Consider the following 19,732-nt stretch of genomic DNA (forward strand, 5'->3'; position numbering starts at 1 on the left):
AGCCTATACCCCTTTGCTTCACGGCAAAATAACACTACACTAGACAAACACACACTCCCTTCTCCGTCTCAATTTTGGCAATCCAGATATCACTTCATGGTGGCAGCGGTGGGATTCGAACCTTCTTGGTGGCAGAAGTGGGATTCGAACCCAGGCCACTGAAATGGCTTCATTAATCCCCATCCAGATATCACTTCATAGAGTACAATTATACAAAGAGATGTTTTTTGCGCATACATTATATGAATTAACCTCTTAAAAATAAAATGGGAGTGGTTATTCTGAGAAGAACCAGAGATGGTAAGAAGACGTTTCAGTCAGTACGCTCTGATCATCTTCAGGAGAAACTGATGATCGTTGGAGCATATTGACCGAAACGTTAAATTCACAACTGTTGTTCTTTTCAGCCCATTTCCCTCTTCGGACAGATAATCCCTGTACGTAGAATATTAGCAAAGTTCTCGCCAGTTAAAGTATTTGGCAAAGTTTTTGTTTGGGTTTTAGGAGGATGCGTTTTTAATAGCATTTTAATCACACCGCTGCGGAAAAAAGTTTCTTTTAGGCAGTAGGACGACTGGTAGATTAAGACCACTAAACTTGGTACACGTCCAACTTACATCCAACAGGAGATGCCAAAAGTATAAACACAAATTCCTATTGCTTTTTACATTGCTCATTTGAATTTAAATAAAACCTGTTCCATTCCTGTTTTATTCCTGTTTTGATGTGATAGTTGATTCGCACCACTTGGTGGACCCGCCACAGTGAGGAGAAACGCTGGGATGACTTTGAAGATGACAAAGAAGAGATTGAACTGAATGATAATGTGCGAGTTATCACTGAAGAAGGTAAACGATTACGCCAGAAAAAAAATGTCTCGCAAAATGAAATGCCTCACTTATTTTCATATAACTTACTAGGCGAAATGCCGTTGTCGCATTCTTTTGAATCTAGCTAATATCTGGCCTGAAGCTTCCTTTGTCTGTTGGGCTGTTTGATTTTGTTTATTATTGTCTCCTTTTCTTGATATAGAGGAAAACCTGATTACATTCAATAAATACAAGACTTGGCGAAGAATTATGTATTCGTCTTTGTGCGCAGGGAAACAATACCTGGAAAGACTAGGGAGTTGTCTTTTGTTGAAGGAAATTTGATGTGGAGCACGAATAAAATGTCTTACGAATCTCCTTCCTGTAGGACAACCAGCGGCACACAAGTCGTCGCTGCGTCGCGGCTACGATTGGTTTTGCGGCTATGACGACACCTTCGCAGGTAAGACCAAGGCTTGTCAGCACCAGGCTCATCTCAAGGAGGTCTCGGCCCTCAAGCAGGACCCTCGAGCCAAGATCTTCCTCAACATCAACTTGGTCATCATCATCCTGGTTACTACCACTGCCTATGTAATCTTCAGTGTACCCGGATTACTGTAGTAACCGTGCAGGGCCCATTATCTCTTCGAATAACTACCTTAGCGCCTTGAATCCTTTGGCAATTTGGCACTATAAATCCAGTTATTTTGACATTTTCTAGGTTGGGGCGACAGTTTTTTGTTACATCCATTATTGCTGTAATAGGGCAACACGCCTCAATAGGGCAACAGTATTACTGTCGCCCTATTCTTGAAACTGCCATTTTGACAAGGGGTTGGGGTAAGGGTGAGGGTAAGGGTTAGAGTAAGGGTTAGGGTTAGGGTAAGGGCAAGGGTAAATTTTTGTGCACAAGTCTACGGAAGTGTCGATCTATGGTGGTTGTTAGTATAGTTATTGTTTATGATATTATCCAAAGAAGTATACCTCCTCAAAGAACTACATTTCAAAATGTATATCGCCTTGGAGGTCTACCTGGAAAGAATGTTGCATCCTGACGTCACTTCAACAGTTGTGTACAAAGTCTATGGATAGTCAGGATTTTTTTTAAGTATTCCTAACAAAATTGGAAATGTTTCTCAGTCCCAGATTCATGTCTTATCATCATTTTTGCAATGACTGACCTTCATTGAGATGATATATGAAGAACAAATTGGTGCCAGGTTGCAACATTCTTTCCGTCTATCTTTTCAAAAAGGTACCCTCCAGTTTTCAAAGAGTGAGAATCACTCTAATTTTAGATTGAAATGCTCTGAAATAGAAACAGTCCAGTGGAATATATTCGCTTGAATGGATTTCTCTCCACTGTTCCCCTGTTTCATGGCTATTACCACATGCTATATGCATCTCTGAGATACTATCCAACAAGACAGGTATTTAGCCGTTGTTTTCTGAAGGTTTATAGTAACGGAAAGTACACACTTTTTGTGGGGGTCCCTGTTTGAAGCAATGGTAAATGCATAGAATGTTAAATTTTTGTCTCTTTTGTTAATTAACTTTCCCTTTTCCTTTAATTAACGTTTCCTAAATTTAAGTTCGGTCATATGCTCAACGTATTTTTAAACATTTCCTAAATTTTAGTTCGGTCATATGCTCAACATATTTTTAAATGTTTCCTAAATTTGAGTTATAACTTTAATTGGGGTTTGGTTTTATCCTGAATGTTTTGGTTTGTGGTACATTTTGGTAAGTTGGATTTAGATTGAAGAAAGTTATTTTAAAATTAAAAACACTTTGTCTTGGGCAGCTGGGAAGTGACTATTGTGTTTGTGACTATTTTTTTCACGAAAGAAATATCCTGAAGAAATAGGATTTCAAAGAAGAGACATGAAACATTACCGTTAATTTCTACTTTCAGTTTTCCTGAGTACTACTCTTCTTATAATTTCTGTTATAGCCCTGTACCTTGAGTGACTTTTAGCCTCCTTCAGGGCGAATATGCATAGAACAAACTTCAAGAAACTCCACAAATAAACTTTTCTTAAACTATCACGTTTTAATTCTTTTTGGGCAAACATCTTTCCTTTTCTACAATATTTTAAGTCAAGTTACTTTTTTGGGTGTTTGGTTTTCATGAACAGTATTAAAATGCAAGGAAGAAAACTTGGTAGTCAGCTTTTCTTTTTTTTTAATCGAGGATTTTTACTGAAGAGATACATGTGTCCTATGAAATTTGGACTCTTCTACCTAATGTAGACTCTAAGCCCATGTGACCTGTCGCTGTCCTTTTATGTTCATCATGGCACGCCCAATACAACCAATGAGTCTGTTTTTTTCATACAGTCAATATTTCACGCTACACCGGCCTACCATATTTTACAGAAAAGCCCCGACTTGCCACTCAGATAAATAAAAACGCTCAGGGGACATTTCCATTTCTATAGGGAAATGGTTACATTTGCAACTTTAATGAAGACATTCCTAAAATTAATTCACACTGAAATGTATTATTTACAAAACGTTTATGTTAGTTTATGCATCGTTGTCTGCAATACTGAAAGTAACGTGCGACTGGCTCCCAAAAAAAGGGGCAAGTTACAAAGTTGTGTGACGTTACCCTTGGATATCAATGGTGCTAGATAAGGCAGTGTTAGATGTTAAGGATAATCCTGAAGTGGTTCTCTTAGTTCTAATAGAAAAGATTCACAACGCACAGCGCCTCCTAATGTTGCTTAACAGTGGCTGATTACTCATCTCCTTCTCTTATCTTTCTGTATATACAGTGGAACATTGCTATACCGAACACCGCTATACCCTAACATTTGGCTATACCAAACATCGTCCTCGGCTCGCGATTTTTGTGTACAAACCGTAGCCTACTGAACATTGTTGTTGAAAAATGTCAACAGAAGATTGACAAGTGCCTTTTTTTTCCCCCCAAGGAATAGAAGGGAAACACCACCTGTTGCTGTCGGTAGTAAGCTCAAAAACTGTGTAATTACATAATTCAATAGTCGGCACGTGTTCAAAGTCGTCTTTCAGTAACTACCAGGGCGTGCAGGGTGAAGTTCTGAAGAGCGCTATTTATTGAAATGTGGGTACCGGAGCACCGGCAGCTTAAAATCGCTATACCGAACAATCGCTATTACGAACAATTTCTGTGGATCCGGCGAAGTTCGTTATAGCGGCGTTCCACTGTACTGTATTGCAGTTAATCCTTTACTTTCATTAGCTTTTAGGACACAATAGGAGTGCACTATTTGGTTTGGGTAAACTCGTTACCCAAATTTACCCAAACCAAATAACCTCCTCCAATTGCGTTTGCCACAATTCAGGCAAATGAGATACCACAAAGGGAGATATTTTCATTCAGAGGCCTCTTCAACTAAAGGTATAGTCCATCATTTGTAACTTGAGCATTTTGTTCGTTAGAAGCAACAAAAGTGCTCAAAATCTAAAGAAGTGTCGAACAACTAACCTGATGAAGTTTCAGCTCAGCTTCAGCTGTATATTTCGAAAAAAAAAAAAACATTCTAGGATCTTGATTTCAAATCAAAAGTTGCTGAATAATGTTTTGAATTTGGCCTTAATTCAGCATCCGAGACACGCTCTCACTGAGCCGATTGCAGCTACGCGATGTCGCACACTGATCCGACGAATTATATAGCAACCACATGTGCGTCATGGTAACGCTTTTGCGCGCTTTGCCGATTAAAAAAAAAGGAGGGGTCTTTAGATGCATCGTTGGAAAGGTCTTCTTTTGTTGATTTCTTCAAAATGACAGCTTGCCAGAAAAAATAATTCCACAGGGAGTTTAGTCCCCTTACTATCTCCAAGTATGTTTTCCAACAATAATTACGTCAGTTACTTTTTGGATAGCTGCAAATAATGGACTGTAGCTTTAAAAAAATCGAATATCACATAAACACTTTCAAACAAACGTGTCAATCAAAATATAAACAATGCCCAGTCCACACACCATGGGCAGAAAGAACTTGTTGGAAAGGTCTCAAAACCAATTTTGACTTTACCCATGATGTGTTTGCAGGTTAGCCAGGATTTGTGCCGTCAACGGTAGCTTTTCTGCGTTGTAGATCCCTTGTACTGGATCAAGCAATCTCAGATTTTTGCAACACCCCAAATTTGGTACACGTATATTCACGTCAATCGCCAATCTCTGTGAATCCTATAGATGGCAGGGTCACTACGATGAAGCTGCCACTTTCTGCTTCTGCTGTTGCTCGTGGAACCGTTGCATTCTGCTTTCGAGTTCGGGGCGGAAGTGTCGGATGAGTCCCTACAAAGAAAAATAAAAGTCGCTCAGTGATCTTACTTCAAGAACTCGATCACTGACTTCCGAAAAATCACACATCTTCCAATGATTGTGCAAAAAACTGCAAGGGTTATGAAAATGAATAAAAAAAAATTCGGGATTTTTCTGACAACTTGTGAATACATGTACTTTGGAAACGGCTTGAGAAGATTCTGTTTGCTGAAGGATAACAGGAATTTGTGTCTGTTTTAACCCTAAACCACCCAAATCCTCTAAAATGCTTTTTGCAAATTGGAGGAATTTGCAGGATTGAGGTTACATGGCAAAAGTGCGTTGCTGATTTCGGAGGACGCACTATGTCAAGGTCTTGGGCCAGACCTTGTGTTGTTTATGCTCAGCCATGCAAAAATTTAGTCCTTGATTATACTTGAAATCCTCCCCACTGCTCAAGGATGTCACTGCCTCGGCCTCAACCTATTGACAGTGATAGCCGGAGGATTTTGCTGGATTCAGGCAGTGGTCACCCCTCCACAGACCATACTCAAGAAACAACGGAGGAATTTGCAGGATTGAGGCTATATGCTATTTTTCCATGAGGCCAATTGGAGGATTTTGCAGGATTGAGGCTACATCCTAGCAAAAAAGGCCTAGGGAGTTAGGGTTAAAGAAAAATACAATGAACGTACCTGTACTGGCCAAGCAGCCCCGTCGCCCAACGCACAGATAGTATGGCCCTCAATCTGCTTACTGAGCTCATACAGCATGTCAATCTCATCAGGCTTAGCATTGCCGGTAACTGCGAAAACAAAAGACAACAATACCAAACACTCAAAACTTTTCACCATTTTTGAGTCTCAAGTACCCTTTCAAGTCTTTTTTTTAATTTTAAATTATTTTTTGGTTCGGGAGGCCAGTAGCTCATAAAATTTTATTGTGTTTTTTTTTACTGTGCGACTCCAAATGAAGTTGCAAACATGACACTGATTCTGTAACAACTGGTGCTCATTCGAAAATTGATGGCGGAAAATAAATCTGTATCCGTTACATTCTTCATACCCTTTTTATTTGCACCATGAATAAGTATGATCATGCAAAAATGCATTAAATTGGTCCAACCAATATACATGTATTTAATTGACACCAATCATTATTGCATTTGGCAATAGATCTCCTGGCAAATTAAATATCTAATAAATTTTGGAGATCCTACCGAATCGATCCATGACTTTTTCCATCCAGCCTGTTCCCTCTCTGCACGGAGTACACTGTGGAAGAAAAAAAAAATACATAATTTTTTTCCCCTTTTTAAAGCCTGGTTCTTTCTTCACGTGAATGCAAATGCGAAGCGAGTTTGATGTCATGAAACATTTGCTGCAAAATTCGCCCGAGTTGAAATCTGTTCAACTTTTAGCACTTTAGTAATTTAATATAGCTCTATGAGTATAACTCTGTTCACACGTTGAGTACCTGTCCACAGCTCTCGTGCTTGTAGAACGTGATCAGTCTGGCGATGCAGTTGACTATATCTGACGACTTGTCCATGACAATGAGGGCCGCGGTACCCAGACCGGTCTGTGCCTCCACTAGGGCATCAAAGTCCATCATGACATCATTACACACACTGCATTGAGAATGAAAGGGGGAAAAAAAATGGAAATCTTGGAACTGAGTTTACCTTTATTGTTTTATCTTCAGAGGGTACTTCAGGTTTGCTTTTGAAGAACCTTTAAGGGGCCTATCGTCCTGAAATCACTGAAATTTTTATGCATCAAGGGAAGATGCAACATTTGCAAACATCAAAAAATGAAATGATCAAATTATCATGAAATACCTTACTGGATTGTTAGGGAATGATCTTTTACAGATCTGGTACACGGTACCCTGTGGAGACATGTGCACAATAGGGAACAAAAAGTTGTATACGTCTCCACAGAGCAATTTCTTTCAATCTCCACAAGGTTATCACGAAATAGATGTATGGATTTTACTCAAAAACTAGGAATTCCCAAGGTGTGTTGACTTATGTAAGGGATATTAAGTCTGAATTTCAGACCAGGAAATTAATTCTGATTAAAATAGGAGCATTTTGAAAGTACACTTACAAATTCGAAAACTTTAGTACACGAGAACAAGGAAATGACTCCACAAGGATACAAATTCCAGTATGGGTGCAACAAGACATCTACCACACTTTGGCAAAAAAAAAAATATTCGGTCTCTGGTCAGACCAAAGTTCCGGAATTGACGCGGCCACGCGGCTTTTTTTTTTTTTTTCAGGCTTGGATTGTACAGACAAGGTGGGGTACTATTTTGCTTTTTTGGTATCCTCATGTACATTGGTGTCCTCCATAATTTGGTGCTTTCGATCATTTGCCTTGGTGCAATTTCCCATTCCTTGGTGCTCTTTGGTAAAAAAAATTGAGGAGGTGCGGAAATAGAGGGCGCTGTTGGAGCTACCGCGGAACATTTTGGAAAAAAAAAAAATCCACGCGCATGATTAAAATCGATGCGCGCGCTGACCAGAGACCGACTTATTTTTTTTTTTGGCCTTACCTCTTAGGAATGACCGGTGTGGATGACCCGCCCGGTATAACCCCCAGCAGGTTATCCCATCCTCCAGTCACGCCCCCGGCGTGGCGTTCAATCAGCTCCCTGAGAGGGATAGACATCTCTTCCTCCACGGTGCAAGGGTTGACCACGTTGCCCGAGATGTTGAACAGCTTGGTGCCGGAGTTGCGCTGCCGACCGAAGGAGGCAAACCAGCTGCCGCCCCGCCGACAAATGGCCTACAATAAGTGATCAAATGCACGGTAATTATTAAGAGGATATCTCAACTCTTAAAAACAATAATTTACCACAAGAATATTGTTCGTGTGGATTGTCTCAGGTGAATTTGATCTGGCTACTACAGGGCGAGTACAAAAAAACGAAACCGGAGTGTCGGGACCATTGTTTAAGTAAAAGTTCTGCATGTAGCACTTTCAAAATCTAGGACACGAAAGCCCAATTCATAAGCTTTCTTTTAGTACAAGAATCATTCAAACCACTCATGTACTTTTCAAGTTACGGAGTTTTAAACACAACCACCGATTTAAGGTTCTGTCCACGGATCACAAAATGTTTAGTGTTCTTTCAGCAAAACAAAAACAAATCACATTATAGGGAATGTACAACGTTTGCTTTTGCTGCAATTTTCAAAAATGAATGGATTTGCAGGATTAGTACGTTATAGCAAATATTGTTAAACTGACTTGCTTCATGTTTTGGGTTCGGAGATGCTGGAAAATCCAAGAAAACCAAGCATGTTTTTGTAGTCTGGTTTTGTGACCCCACTTAAGATTAAAGGGAATGTACATCATTGGCTTTTGCTTTAATTTTCAGAAATGAACTATTTGAGGGGTTAGTATAATATATCAAATATTGTTACACTGACATGTTTGAAGCTTTGTGTTAAAAAAATGCTGGAAAAACCAAGGAAAACAAAAATGTTAAAGTAGTCTGGTTCCCTGACTCCACTAAAATGAAATGGATCAATTTATAGATGCCGGAAAATTGTAAGGTAAGGGAACCAGTCTAGCTGGCCTGCACTCGTTCATGAACATGTATTAACCAATAGCAAACAAAATTTGGACTGAAAAAATGGTAAATTTGGAGCAGTAGTTGAAAAATAGTTGGGTTTTTCCAACGGTGGTCGGCCGACCACAGTTGGAAATTTATACAAAATACCACTTTTCTTGACACCAGGTGCCATAATTTTACAGGATGCTTTAGACTGTCATTTATCAGCATCCTAGTAAGGTATTTTGTAAAAATTTGTTAGTTTTGTTTTTCGATGTTTGCAAATGTTGTATATTCCCTTTAAGAGGATAACTCAACTCTTAAAATATGTGACCGGCTCCACAAAAAAAGGGTGTTTTGTCGCAAAAAAAGTGAAATTGAGTTATATACATGGTTGGAAAGCCGACAATGTAAGCTTTCACTTGGTATATAATAGAGCTCTATAGCCCTCCCGTTCTGGAGATGACGTATTTGCATATTAATTACTTCCTTGGAATTCAAATTACACAACTGAGAAAACGGGCTTCAAAATAGCTGGCTTTTTTGGTAGAACAACGGTACAATGCTCACAAAACGTTTGCTCATTTTGTTCGTCAAAATCATCATTTTTGTGAATGACACCTGAAACTGTAAGGTATTAAAGAAAGTCATTCATGACAAAAAATGAAAAACACATTTTGACAACATTTTCACCCTCTCAATGTTGAGCGGGCCATTACACAATAATGCTCAGCGCGACTTAACACCCTTTTTTTGTGGAGCCGGTCACATATGGTAATTTACCACAAGAATATAATAATAATAAATAATAATAATAAACCATTCTTATAAAGCGCATTTTACACGGGGTCCCAATGCGCTGAACAATTAACAGAGGAAAACACTAACATTATATTTCATTTGCAGTGAACAGATGGGTTTTAAGATTAGCTTTGAAAACGTCCAGGGTTGGGGCTTCCTTGATGTGATTGGGTAGTTTGTTCCAGAGGGTTGGGGCTGCAGATGAAAACGCTCGCTGACCGTATGACCTTGTCGATGTTGAGGAGCAGGCGAGCAGGGATTGTGAGCTTGATCGAAGATTTCTACGGGGTTCATATTTATGGATTAATTGCTGGAGGTAAGTAGGGGCGAGACGATGGAGACATTGGTATGTTAGGAGAAGGGTTTTGTAGATTATCCTCCTCTTGACTGGGAGCCAGTGCAGATTACGGAGAATAGGTGATATGGGTTGATGGGACTTCGAGAGGGTGACTAGTCTTGCAGCTGAGTTTTGGATGCGTTGGAGTTTGGCGATTTGTGAGTCTGGTAGCCCTTGAAGTAAACTGTTGCAAAAATCTAGGCGACAAGTAATAAATGCATGAGCAAGCTTTTCTGTTGTGTGCGGGTCGAGGAATTTGTGGATCTGTCCGATTTTATGAAGGGCAAATGATGCAGACCGACAGATGCTATTGATGTGCGTGTCCATTTGTAGATTAGGTTGCATTGTAACACCTAGGTTTCGTACCTTAGAAACGGGCTGGAGGGAAGAGTTATTGTTCGTGTAGATTGTCTCAGGTTGAATTTGATCTGGCTACTACTATAACATGGAGTCAATTTCTCATAAATGTGGATTAAACATTCTGATTTTAAGTTTTGAACTACTTCTTTTCCATTTCAATCTGGGGTCACTAGACCAGATAATGTTCCTGATAACTACACAAGTTGGCTGTCCTGTTGTGAGTCACAGAATCAGGATTAATTAGGGAAAGAATGTTGCAACCTGACGCCACTTTTTTCATCATATGTTATCTCAATGAAGGTAGGTCATTGCAAAATGTTGAAAAGACATGAATCTGGGACTGAGAAACATTTCAAATTTTGTTAAAAGATACTAGTGGACTCTCCATAGACTTTGTAAACAACCGAATAAGTGGCGTCCAGATACTACATTTTCTCCTTGCTCATATTTACCGGGGCTACAGCCACTGTCTCCACGTTGGCCACAGTCGTTGGGCAGCCGAAGACGCCCACGTCGGCAGGGAAAGGAGGCTTGAGCCTAGGCTTGCCCTGTTTGCCTTCGAGACTCTCTATCAATGCCTACAATGAAAAACCAACCCAGAAAACCCTGAAAGAAACGCTGTAATACAATAATAATAATAATAATAATAACAATTTGGGAGGCTAATCATCCTTACTCGCAGCTGGTATGCTGAATTGCGAAGGACACGGCTACAACGTGGTCGGGCCGCTGGCACGTGAAGGCGCCTATGGCTGCCGGCCAAATATTTACGATCAGCAACTGAATATTCAAGTAGCTTTTTGCTGGTTTCAGGCATGCAACTGGTCTATGTAATAGACCCTGGCCCTGGCAAAGGCGACCATGGTCTATGATATATAAACAGATTCGGCGATTAATTATGCAACTAGACTGCGTATGACCTCGAAAAACTGACCAATCAGCCGACGCCTTCTATAGGCGTGTAATGTAAGCTCCCCGTGTGCGTAAACATCACGCCCACAATGAGTAGCATTTTTGTACAGCTTGTTGTATTACATCAAAATTGACCAATCACAATCTTAAGTCCTGATTTCAGAATGAAATGATGTCACGATTGCTTAGATATATCGGACGTTCTACTGGAGTTGGGCTGCATGGGGGATGGGTGATACTCCAGCATGCAACTTGAAAGTTATTAAAAAAAGAGGAAACCCCAAGCTCTAAACTGTAACAAGAGTTAATGGTGACCCTCTATATGTGACCTTATTTCAGCCCACACACTGGAGTACATTTACATCACACACTCACACGAACCACCCCAACCCTTCAAAATCCAACTGAATGTTTTGTTGGAATCTGTTGGAGTGAGTACTGCACTAGGAAACTGATTATGCTTAACATGGGGTCAGGCACACCACCATAATCAGAGTCCAACAGTTTGGGTGTTGAGTTTACCATATGGTGTTGGATTTTGCAGGTGTGAGGAAGGCTCCTAGAAAATCAATCAAGGGTTAGGGTTAATAAATAAAGCCTACCGTTTCTTCTCCGCATATGTAAGCCCCTGCACCACGATGCATAAAGACATCAAAGTCGTAGCCTGACCCGCATGCATTCTTGCCGATCAGTCCTGCTTCATAGGCCTGGGAATAAAAGGTCCATTAAATGGTCCGTCTACGTTACTATGTTCTTATGGGCACGTGTGGTCTAACGGTGGAGCACAGGATTCATGATCGTGAGGTTGTGGGTTCGAGCCCCGCCGTGGCCATGCGTGTTGTGCCCTTGAGTAAGGCGCTTTACCTCAATTACTCCTCTCAACCCAGGTGTTAAATGGGTACCGGCATTATTCAAAGCTGGGAAGGTAACAGACTCGCTGTGGAGGAGGTGTGGCGATCCCCCCACAGCAGCATATGAGTCTGGCCCAATCGCTAATGAAAGAGAGATGGGCACTCCGTTCCTGTCAACACAGGTTAGCCCCCTTTACCTTTACATTTTTTATGTTATTCTTCAAAATTAAACAAAAAAAACCAGTTATTCAAATATTACAGGCAATGAACTCAAATTGCATCCATTGATTAACATGTCAGACAAACTACATACCTCCTTTATGGCTACTTGCATGTTGGAAGCTTCAGTGTAGAATTCACCTCGGATGTAGATATATGCTGGAAAAAAAAAAAAAAAAAAAAGGAACTTGAAAGCCAGTATATTGAGATCTTTTTCATAAATTTATAAGAAATGAGAAGAAATGAACTACACTCAATGCAGTCTTTCATAATAACATTAATTTTCCCAAGAGAAATTGTACAACTTCTTTACTGTTCGCAGGGTATAGAGTTATAAGATTACACTGACGATTCATTGGACAGCTGCCTACAGCGTTAAGCCTGTGATGGATCATAAGTTAAGATGATTGTCTTGAAATCGAGGCCAGGTCTACCTACTGGGCCTAGCTCCCATGGTCCTGCCAGCTACCAGACATCCTTCCACCAGCTTGTGAGGGTCATGCCTCATAATCTCAAGGCCCTTGCTTTTGCCTGACTCACTTCTAGGTCTACCAAGTACCAACCAGCCCTAGCTGCCCTGGACCTGCCAGCTAGCAGAAATCCTTCCACCGAATTGTGAGGGTCATGCCTCATGGTCTTACATTCCTGGCATGTGTCTAGCTCATCCCCAGATCTACTTACCAGCTCTAGCACCCATGGACATGCCAGCTACCAGACATCTCTCCACCAACTTGTGAGGATCGTGCCTCATGATCCTAGCATGTGTCTGGCTCATCCCAAAGTCTACTTACCAGCTCTAGCACCCATGGACATGCCAGCTACCAGACATCCTTCCACCAACTTGTGAGGATCATGCCTCATGATCCTAGCATGTGTCCGGCTCATCCCAAAGTCAACTTACCAGCTCTAGCACCCATGGACATGCCAGCTACCAGACATCCTTCCACCAACTTGTGAGGGTCGTGCCTCATGGTCCTAGCATGTGTCCGGCTCATCGCAAAGTCAACTTACCAGCTCTAGCACCCATGGACACGCCAGCTATCAGACATCCTTCCACCAACTTGTGAGGGTCATGCCTCATGCTCCTAGCACGTGTCTGGCTTTATCCCAAAGTCTACTCACCAGCTCTAGCACCCATGGACTTGCCACCTATCAGACATCCTTCCACCAATTTGTGAGGGTCGTGCCTCATAATCTCACGGTCCTTGCATGTGCCTGGCTCAACCCCCAGGTCTACCTACAGGCCCTAGTCCCATGGAACTGCCAGCCACCGGACATCTCTCCACCAACTTGTGAGGATCATGCCTCATGATCCTAGCATGTGTCTGGCTCATCCCAAAGTCTACTTACCAGCTCTAGCACCCATGGACATGCCAGCTACCAGACATCCTTCCACCAACTTGTGAGGGTCGTGCCTCATGATCTCACGGTCCTTACATGTGCCTGGCTCAACCGCCAGGTCTACCTACAGGCCCTAGTCCCATGGAACTGCCAGCCACCGGACATCTCTCCACCAACTTGTGAGGATCATGCCTCATGATCCTAGCATGTGTCTGGCTCATCCCAAAGTCTACTTACCAGCTCTAGCACCCATGGACATGCCAGCTACCAGACATCCTTCCACCAACTTGTGAGGGTCATGCCTCATGGTCTCACGCTCCTAGCATGTGTCTAGTTCACTCCAAAGTCTACTTACCAGCTCTAGCACCCATGGACATGCCAGCTACCAGGCATCCTTCCACCAACTTGTGAGGGTCGTGCCTCATGATCTCACGGTCCTTGCACGTGCCTGGCTCACCCTCATCGGCGTTGACGACCAGATACTTGGGCCTATGTCAAGAAAGAACAACAAGACTTTGGTTGAAACAACTGAGCAAGGGTCAGCTAAAAAGAACAAGTTTGTTTGATCATCTTATAGAACGCTCGAATGAACATATGTGATGCGATCAAGCCAAATGGGTCGTTTGTCGACCCCGGTCGAATTTTTTTTTTTTACAGATTTGAAAAGAGCACAATCTCAGCATTACTGCTGTGAAAACCACATGTTCGTACCATCTTTAGAAAGATTATGGAAGTCGGAACGCCAAGAGATGTGATGAAGTGATGTGATGAAGTGGCCCTATTTTGGCCTGTATCTCCAAATGAAAATTCCCGACAAACGACTCATGTAGCTTGATCGTATCACATATTTTGACTGTTACTATCTGAGCTTACCTGCCATCGGATGGTTTGTTCATGAAGCCCCATTTCATTCCTGTCGGGAAGCCAGCACCACCACGCCCCCTCAACCCAGACTCACGAATCTCCTTCAGTATCCAGTCATGGCCCTTGAGTAGGATTTCCTTGGTCTTATACCAGTCGCCCTGTTGGCATACAGGGACAAGAGAACCAATTATTGCACCCCTGAGCAAAGGGGGGAGGGGCAGGTGGTTAACTATAAACCCAGTGCTAAGCTTATAGATCCTTGCATCTTTGAAGAACATCTCATGCTGTGGCTGATTTTGGAGAATGCACTGTGTCAAGGTCTTTGGCTGGACCTTGTGTTGTTTATGCTCAGCCGTGCATAAATTTAGGCCTAGATTATACTTAACATCCTCCACACTACTCCAGGATATCAAAGGCTCTGCCTCAACATATAGCCAGTGATTGCTGGAGGATTTCGCAGGATTGAGGCAGTGGTCACACCTCCGAGGACCGCATTCAAGAAATAACGGAGGACTTTAGAGGATTGAGGCTGTACGCAATTTTTACATGGAGGCAGTTGGAGGATTTTGCAGCCTTTGCAGGATTGAGGTTGCATCCTACATTGTAGCAAAAATTACCTGGGGAGTTAGGGTTAATAATTATCTCTTTTCAATTCGTTTAAAATTGAAAATGGCCGTTTTGATCGTTTCACTTCTGCAGTACCACAAACCTCTTAGCATAGAACTCCTCGAAATGAATTCCCTGATTTCTTGAATCTTACCCGAGACATGGCCCCTTTCAGCCTCCAATCATGACGTCCGTATAGATTGGTGAAGATGCGGTCTTGATCTTTCAATGGGCCGTACTTCTGCAGATACAAAAACAGAATGATCTCTAAAAACAGAACCTGTACTCAAAATGTACAAAGTTAATCTTACACAAAGCTTTATTTCGCACTGTACAGGGTGAGTAAAAAAAAAACCGAAACCCAAATTTCGGAATCATTGTTTTAGTGAAGTTCTGCATGTAGCACTTTCAAAATCTAGGATATGAAAGCCCAATTCATAAGCTTTCTTTTAATACAAGAATCATTCACATCACTCATGTACTTTTCAAGTTACAGAGTTTTAAACTCAACCACCATTTTAAAGTTCTGTCCACGGATCACTAAAAAGGTGTGCATTCTTTCAGCAAAACAAAAACAATTCACACACATCCCTATGAGATTTGTTTTTCGTTTTGCTGAAAGAGCACTCAACTTTTTTGTGATCCATGGACAGAACCTTAAAACGGCGGTTGTGTTTAAAATTCCGTAACTTGAAAAGTACATAAGTGATTTGAATGATTCTTGTACTAAAAGAAAACTTTTTTTTAAAAGTGTTACATGGAGAACTTCACTAAAACAATGGTCCCGACATTTGGGTTTCGTTTTTTTTTACTCACCCTGTATAACTGTAGAGGTTCACACAAGAAACTGTTTCAGAAGAATACAATGTGCATAATTTGTTAATGCCCACCAGATCCACAACTTTATGAGAAGAAGGAGAATCTTACTTTAGCCGGAGCATCTGTTGAGTTTTGTCTGGATGCTACATTTAGGCAGCTCGCTGTAGGAGTCTGCAGCCGACCTGTAATACAGAACACCACACAAAAGGAGATTGCCATTTTATTGATTAGCAACAAAAATCCTGCTCAATCCAGCAGGATCCAACATTTCACATTTTCGGTGAGTCCTGATTTTTGTCACTGTCAATAGTGTCATTGGTTTGCTAAATATTTATTTATATTTAGTTTTTATTTATTTACTTTTTGCACAGGATTAATATAATGCCAGATACATGCAGGCCAATCTGCTAAAGCCAGGGCAATATTGGAGCGCCAGGAATGTCACTTCGTGACGGACATGAGCACTATACAAGAAGCCAATACTATTATTATTATTATCTCTCTGTGGCCAATATTATCTAGCCCCATAAATGTGGCCAATTTACTGGACTAACTCCGTAAATAAAGGCCACACTTGGAACATGTACCCGAAAATGTAGAACTTTGTCAAGCTTTTAGTTTCACATTCAGACTATATTTGTAGTTTATTTATGCTTTGGAAGCATACTCATCCTCTTTACAGCGATAGAGAACTGATGTCCGGCTTTTTTGAGACGTCTACGTTTTGTGAAGACGTCTACGTTTATGTGCGCAAATGAACCTGGAAATTACACAAAGTACAGACGTCTGAAAAATGCCGGACTTCTTTTCTAAAGCATAAATAAACTACAAATATAGTCTAAATGTGAAATAAAAACTTGACAAAGTTCTACATTTTTCGGGTACATCACTCCGTTCCATGTGGGCGTTTATTTAAGGAGGTGCATGTAGTCCAGTAAATTGGCCACATTTTATGGGGCTAAATATTATCATTTTGGGAGCAATCAGTGGACCTGCGCAATAGGTCATTGTGCTATTGGTCGATCGTCCCGCCGTCAGTCGATCACGTCACGCCGCCATTGGACGGTGACAGTCTATGTAATACTGACCATGGTGAAAGCCATGGTCTATAATACATTTCAGTAGATTCGCTGATGGAAAGATTTCCATATACGAAGTTCACTCAACACCCTATGTACAAACCCCATGAGATTGGACTGAAAAATTCGAAGTGTTTTCTAAGAAAATGCTTGTATTTTCTCACTGCTCAAATTGACTTTGATGACATGAAATTGCTATCTGGGGGCTTGTTAGTCAATACAGAGGAAAATGAGTGAACCTCGTATATGGAAATCTTTCCAAAAAAATCCCTAGACACAGCAACAAAGGCTATGGGCACGTGCTCTGTATTACGCGATACGTGCCCAGCTGTTGTATTACAAAATACTGCATTCGAGTTGACCAATCAGAACACGTTTAGTCCTGATTTGGGAATAAAATGACGTCATGATTTAGTTAAGTCAACTCCAATTGGCGGAGGCAATAAATAATCGAATAAATCTGCATGCTTTTGACATATCAGACGTATATAATTAATAATAACATGGCCTACAGGAGACTTGGCAAGCATGCAGGGGCGTCAATCACTTCTCAAAAGTGGGGGGGGGGGGGGGGGGGTTCAAACCTTGATCAGAACTGATGCGAAGCGCTAAGCCTTAACGGCGTGGGTTTTGGGGCCCACTTTCAAAGGGCCCCGAAAAAAATTGACAAGTCCCCCTGTCTCCTCCCCCCCCCCCCCCAAAGGATTGACGCCCATGCATGCTTGGCTCCGTGGATATTAAACCGGCTTGACCGGTCACCGGTGATATTCGGACTTCCATCGGAGGGGCGAAATGACATGGCACCAAGTCATAAGCCTTATCGCAATACACTGGTGCGTAAAGCATTGGGCAGGATAAGGGGTCGGATAAGACTCGGACATAGAACCATGCACAAATGCGGTGTTCGAACGCGCACGCTGTCGCCGCCGTGTGTTAAGCCATGCGGCGTACATGTTGACAGCGTACATACGCGGTCAATGTCCCTGATTCTCGTGATGCTCTCGGATTTTGCTATTTGCTGATTTGCGACAAGGCTTAAAAAAGTTATGGATCTCGGAGTAGACATTGTTGTCATGTCAATAATGGAAATACAATAGAAAATGGAAATGGCATGAATGGGCAGCACCAGACTGGGACCGTGAGTGCATAAAAACGTGCAAAATTACAACTGACGTTTTTTTACTCACCATTTGGCTAATTAATGCCCACACAACACATACATCAAAATGCTATAGTTGCAAGCATGTCACCTGCAAAATTTGAGACCTTAAATCCAATTTTAAGGCAAGTTTTTGGCAGTTCAAAAACCATCCACGTCATTCTCCATGCTCTAGAAATGTATGTCTGATTCCCAAGGTATTCTGGGTAGGTGCAGGAAGAGCCTTGCAGCTTACTTGTTTTTTAATCGATGGCCAAATGAACATAGCGCCCTCTGTTAAAAAATGAAACATTTTGCATTCACTTAGATCAACAAGAGGGCGCTGTTTTATCTACACGATGAAAATGTTATAGCTGAGGAGTCTTTTTGCACAATGCATTGCAGTGCACATCAACGTGATGTCTCACGTTTGGATTTCGATATCTCTCTGCAAAATTAGAATTAAAAGCTGAATTTTTGGTGATGCAATGCTCACAACAGCAACTTTGCGAGGCAAAAGTTTCGGGGATTATTGAAGAGACTGTAGTGAGTAAGAAGCTTGCAAATTTGATTCACACTGGTTTTATTATGCAGCACAAACTTTTGCACGATATGGATACCTTAAGTTTTGGGACTCTCATACACAGTATTGAGAGTCCCAAATTTTCGGACTAGGGCAGCACTGCCCACTTACCAAAACTTCCTCGTAACAGCGCTGAAACCTTCGACGAAAGTGCCATTTTGTGTATTCAGCTTCTTCCGTCTATACTGGCTCCGTAAATGTTGCAGTCGCAATGTTTACATCTGCCTTACCTTGAAATTTTTTATGCAACGATTTTCGGTACGTTACACAACTTTCATTTAGCCGACAAAATCAATGGCGGCTTAACACTGGTTTCGAAACATTTTCCCATTAATTTAATTGCGCACAAATGGGTAGGGGTACCAGCGATTTCATCCCGGTCCAGTCGCTATAAAACTGTTAACTCTTGGAGGCGCTATTTCAACAATCCTGGCATGCATAGACGCGGCCGTCCAAAAATTATGAAAAAAACTCACAACTCTCCAAGGTGTTTGAAATTGAGACACAAACACACCAGATTTAGGATAAAATCGCCTCCCTGTCCTCCCACTGGAAATGTGTCAGCCCTATACCGTGGTTAACGGGTTTAACAAAAAATGGGAACCATCCCTCGCACACCCACACCCAAATAAAACAAAATCGTGGACATTCCTCAGTTAATTTTTGTACTTAATTTTGCAGCTCTCAGTCATGATCAAGTTAGCAACAGCTCTCAAATTCCCCATAAGTGGGTCCAACTAATACGGCGTGGGGTTCGGGGCCTGCTTGAGGACCCCGAGTTGTTGCTGTTTTTTTTTGTTTTTGTATTCTAGATGCTCTGTGGTGCGATCTGAGGCAATTTCTGACCACTTTCAAAGTTGACCAATTTTTTGGGGTGGTGTACGCACTGCCTGCCTTTATTGCGGGGCCATTCCCCCCCGTTGGCCTCCCTCCCTTGATCCGCCCTTTTTGTAACCCTTTTATTCTAGGTACGGTCCACGATTGCCGGTGTTTACATACAGACAAGGGCGGATCCAGAACACAATTTTTTTTGGGGGGGGCCAAAAAATTTTTTGGTCCCCCAAAAAAGTGGGTCAAAAAAATTACGGCGTGGGGTTCGGGGTAATTTCTGACCACTTTAACCAATGTTTTTTTGAGGTAAAGATGGTGGTGTACCCATTGCCTGCCTTTATTGCGATGTCACAT

General features: G+C 41.6%; 2 protein-coding genes across 4 annotated transcripts in view; one reads left to right on the forward strand and one right to left on the reverse strand.

Annotated features, from left to right (window-relative positions):
* LOC119724673 (sodium/myo-inositol cotransporter-like) overlaps positions 1–1,893 on the forward strand; it is a 35,973-nt gene extending 34,080 nt beyond the window's left edge. The window contains exons 14-15 of the mRNA XM_038195831.1: positions 734–848; positions 1,198–1,893. Coding sequence (XP_038051759.1) covers positions 734–848; positions 1,198–1,430 — 348 coding nt within the window. The 3' untranslated portion in view covers positions 1,431–1,893. The remainder of the gene's footprint in view (positions 1–733; positions 849–1,197) is intronic.
* Positions 1,894–4,965: 3,072 nt separating this feature from the next.
* LOC119724675 (NADH dehydrogenase [ubiquinone] flavoprotein 1, mitochondrial-like) lies at positions 4,966–18,892 on the reverse strand. 3 transcript variants are annotated; one of them, XM_038195833.1, is made up of 14 exons: positions 18,659–18,892; positions 15,856–15,929; positions 15,083–15,169; positions 14,332–14,480; positions 13,879–13,947; positions 13,019–13,083; positions 12,212–12,276; positions 11,650–11,754; positions 10,588–10,713; positions 7,633–7,865; positions 6,547–6,700; positions 6,290–6,344; positions 5,766–5,875; positions 4,966–5,103 (listed from the first exon to the last, which is right to left on the reverse strand). In XM_038195833.1, exons 1-14 carry the CDS (start codon positions 18,702–18,704, stop codon positions 5,011–5,013), a joined length of 1,431 nt encoding a protein of 476 aa, XP_038051761.1. In that variant the 5' UTR covers positions 18,705–18,892; the 3' UTR covers positions 4,966–5,010. The 3 variants fall into 3 exon arrangements, with proteins under 3 accessions (XP_038051761.1, XP_038051762.1, XP_038051760.1); XM_038195834.1 differs by lacking the exon at positions 13,019–13,083 and adding an exon at positions 13,468–13,532; XM_038195832.1 differs by lacking the exon at positions 13,019–13,083 and having other exon boundaries at positions 13,814–13,947; positions 18,659–18,891.
* Between the last annotated feature and the right edge of the window lie 840 nt (positions 18,893–19,732).

The sequence above is a fragment of the Patiria miniata genome, unplaced genomic scaffold, assembly GCF_015706575.1.
Source record: "Patiria miniata isolate m_02_andy unplaced genomic scaffold, ASM1570657v1 HiC_scaffold_18, whole genome shotgun sequence".
Lineage (NCBI taxonomy): Eukaryota > Metazoa > Echinodermata > Asteroidea > Valvatida > Asterinidae > Patiria > Patiria miniata.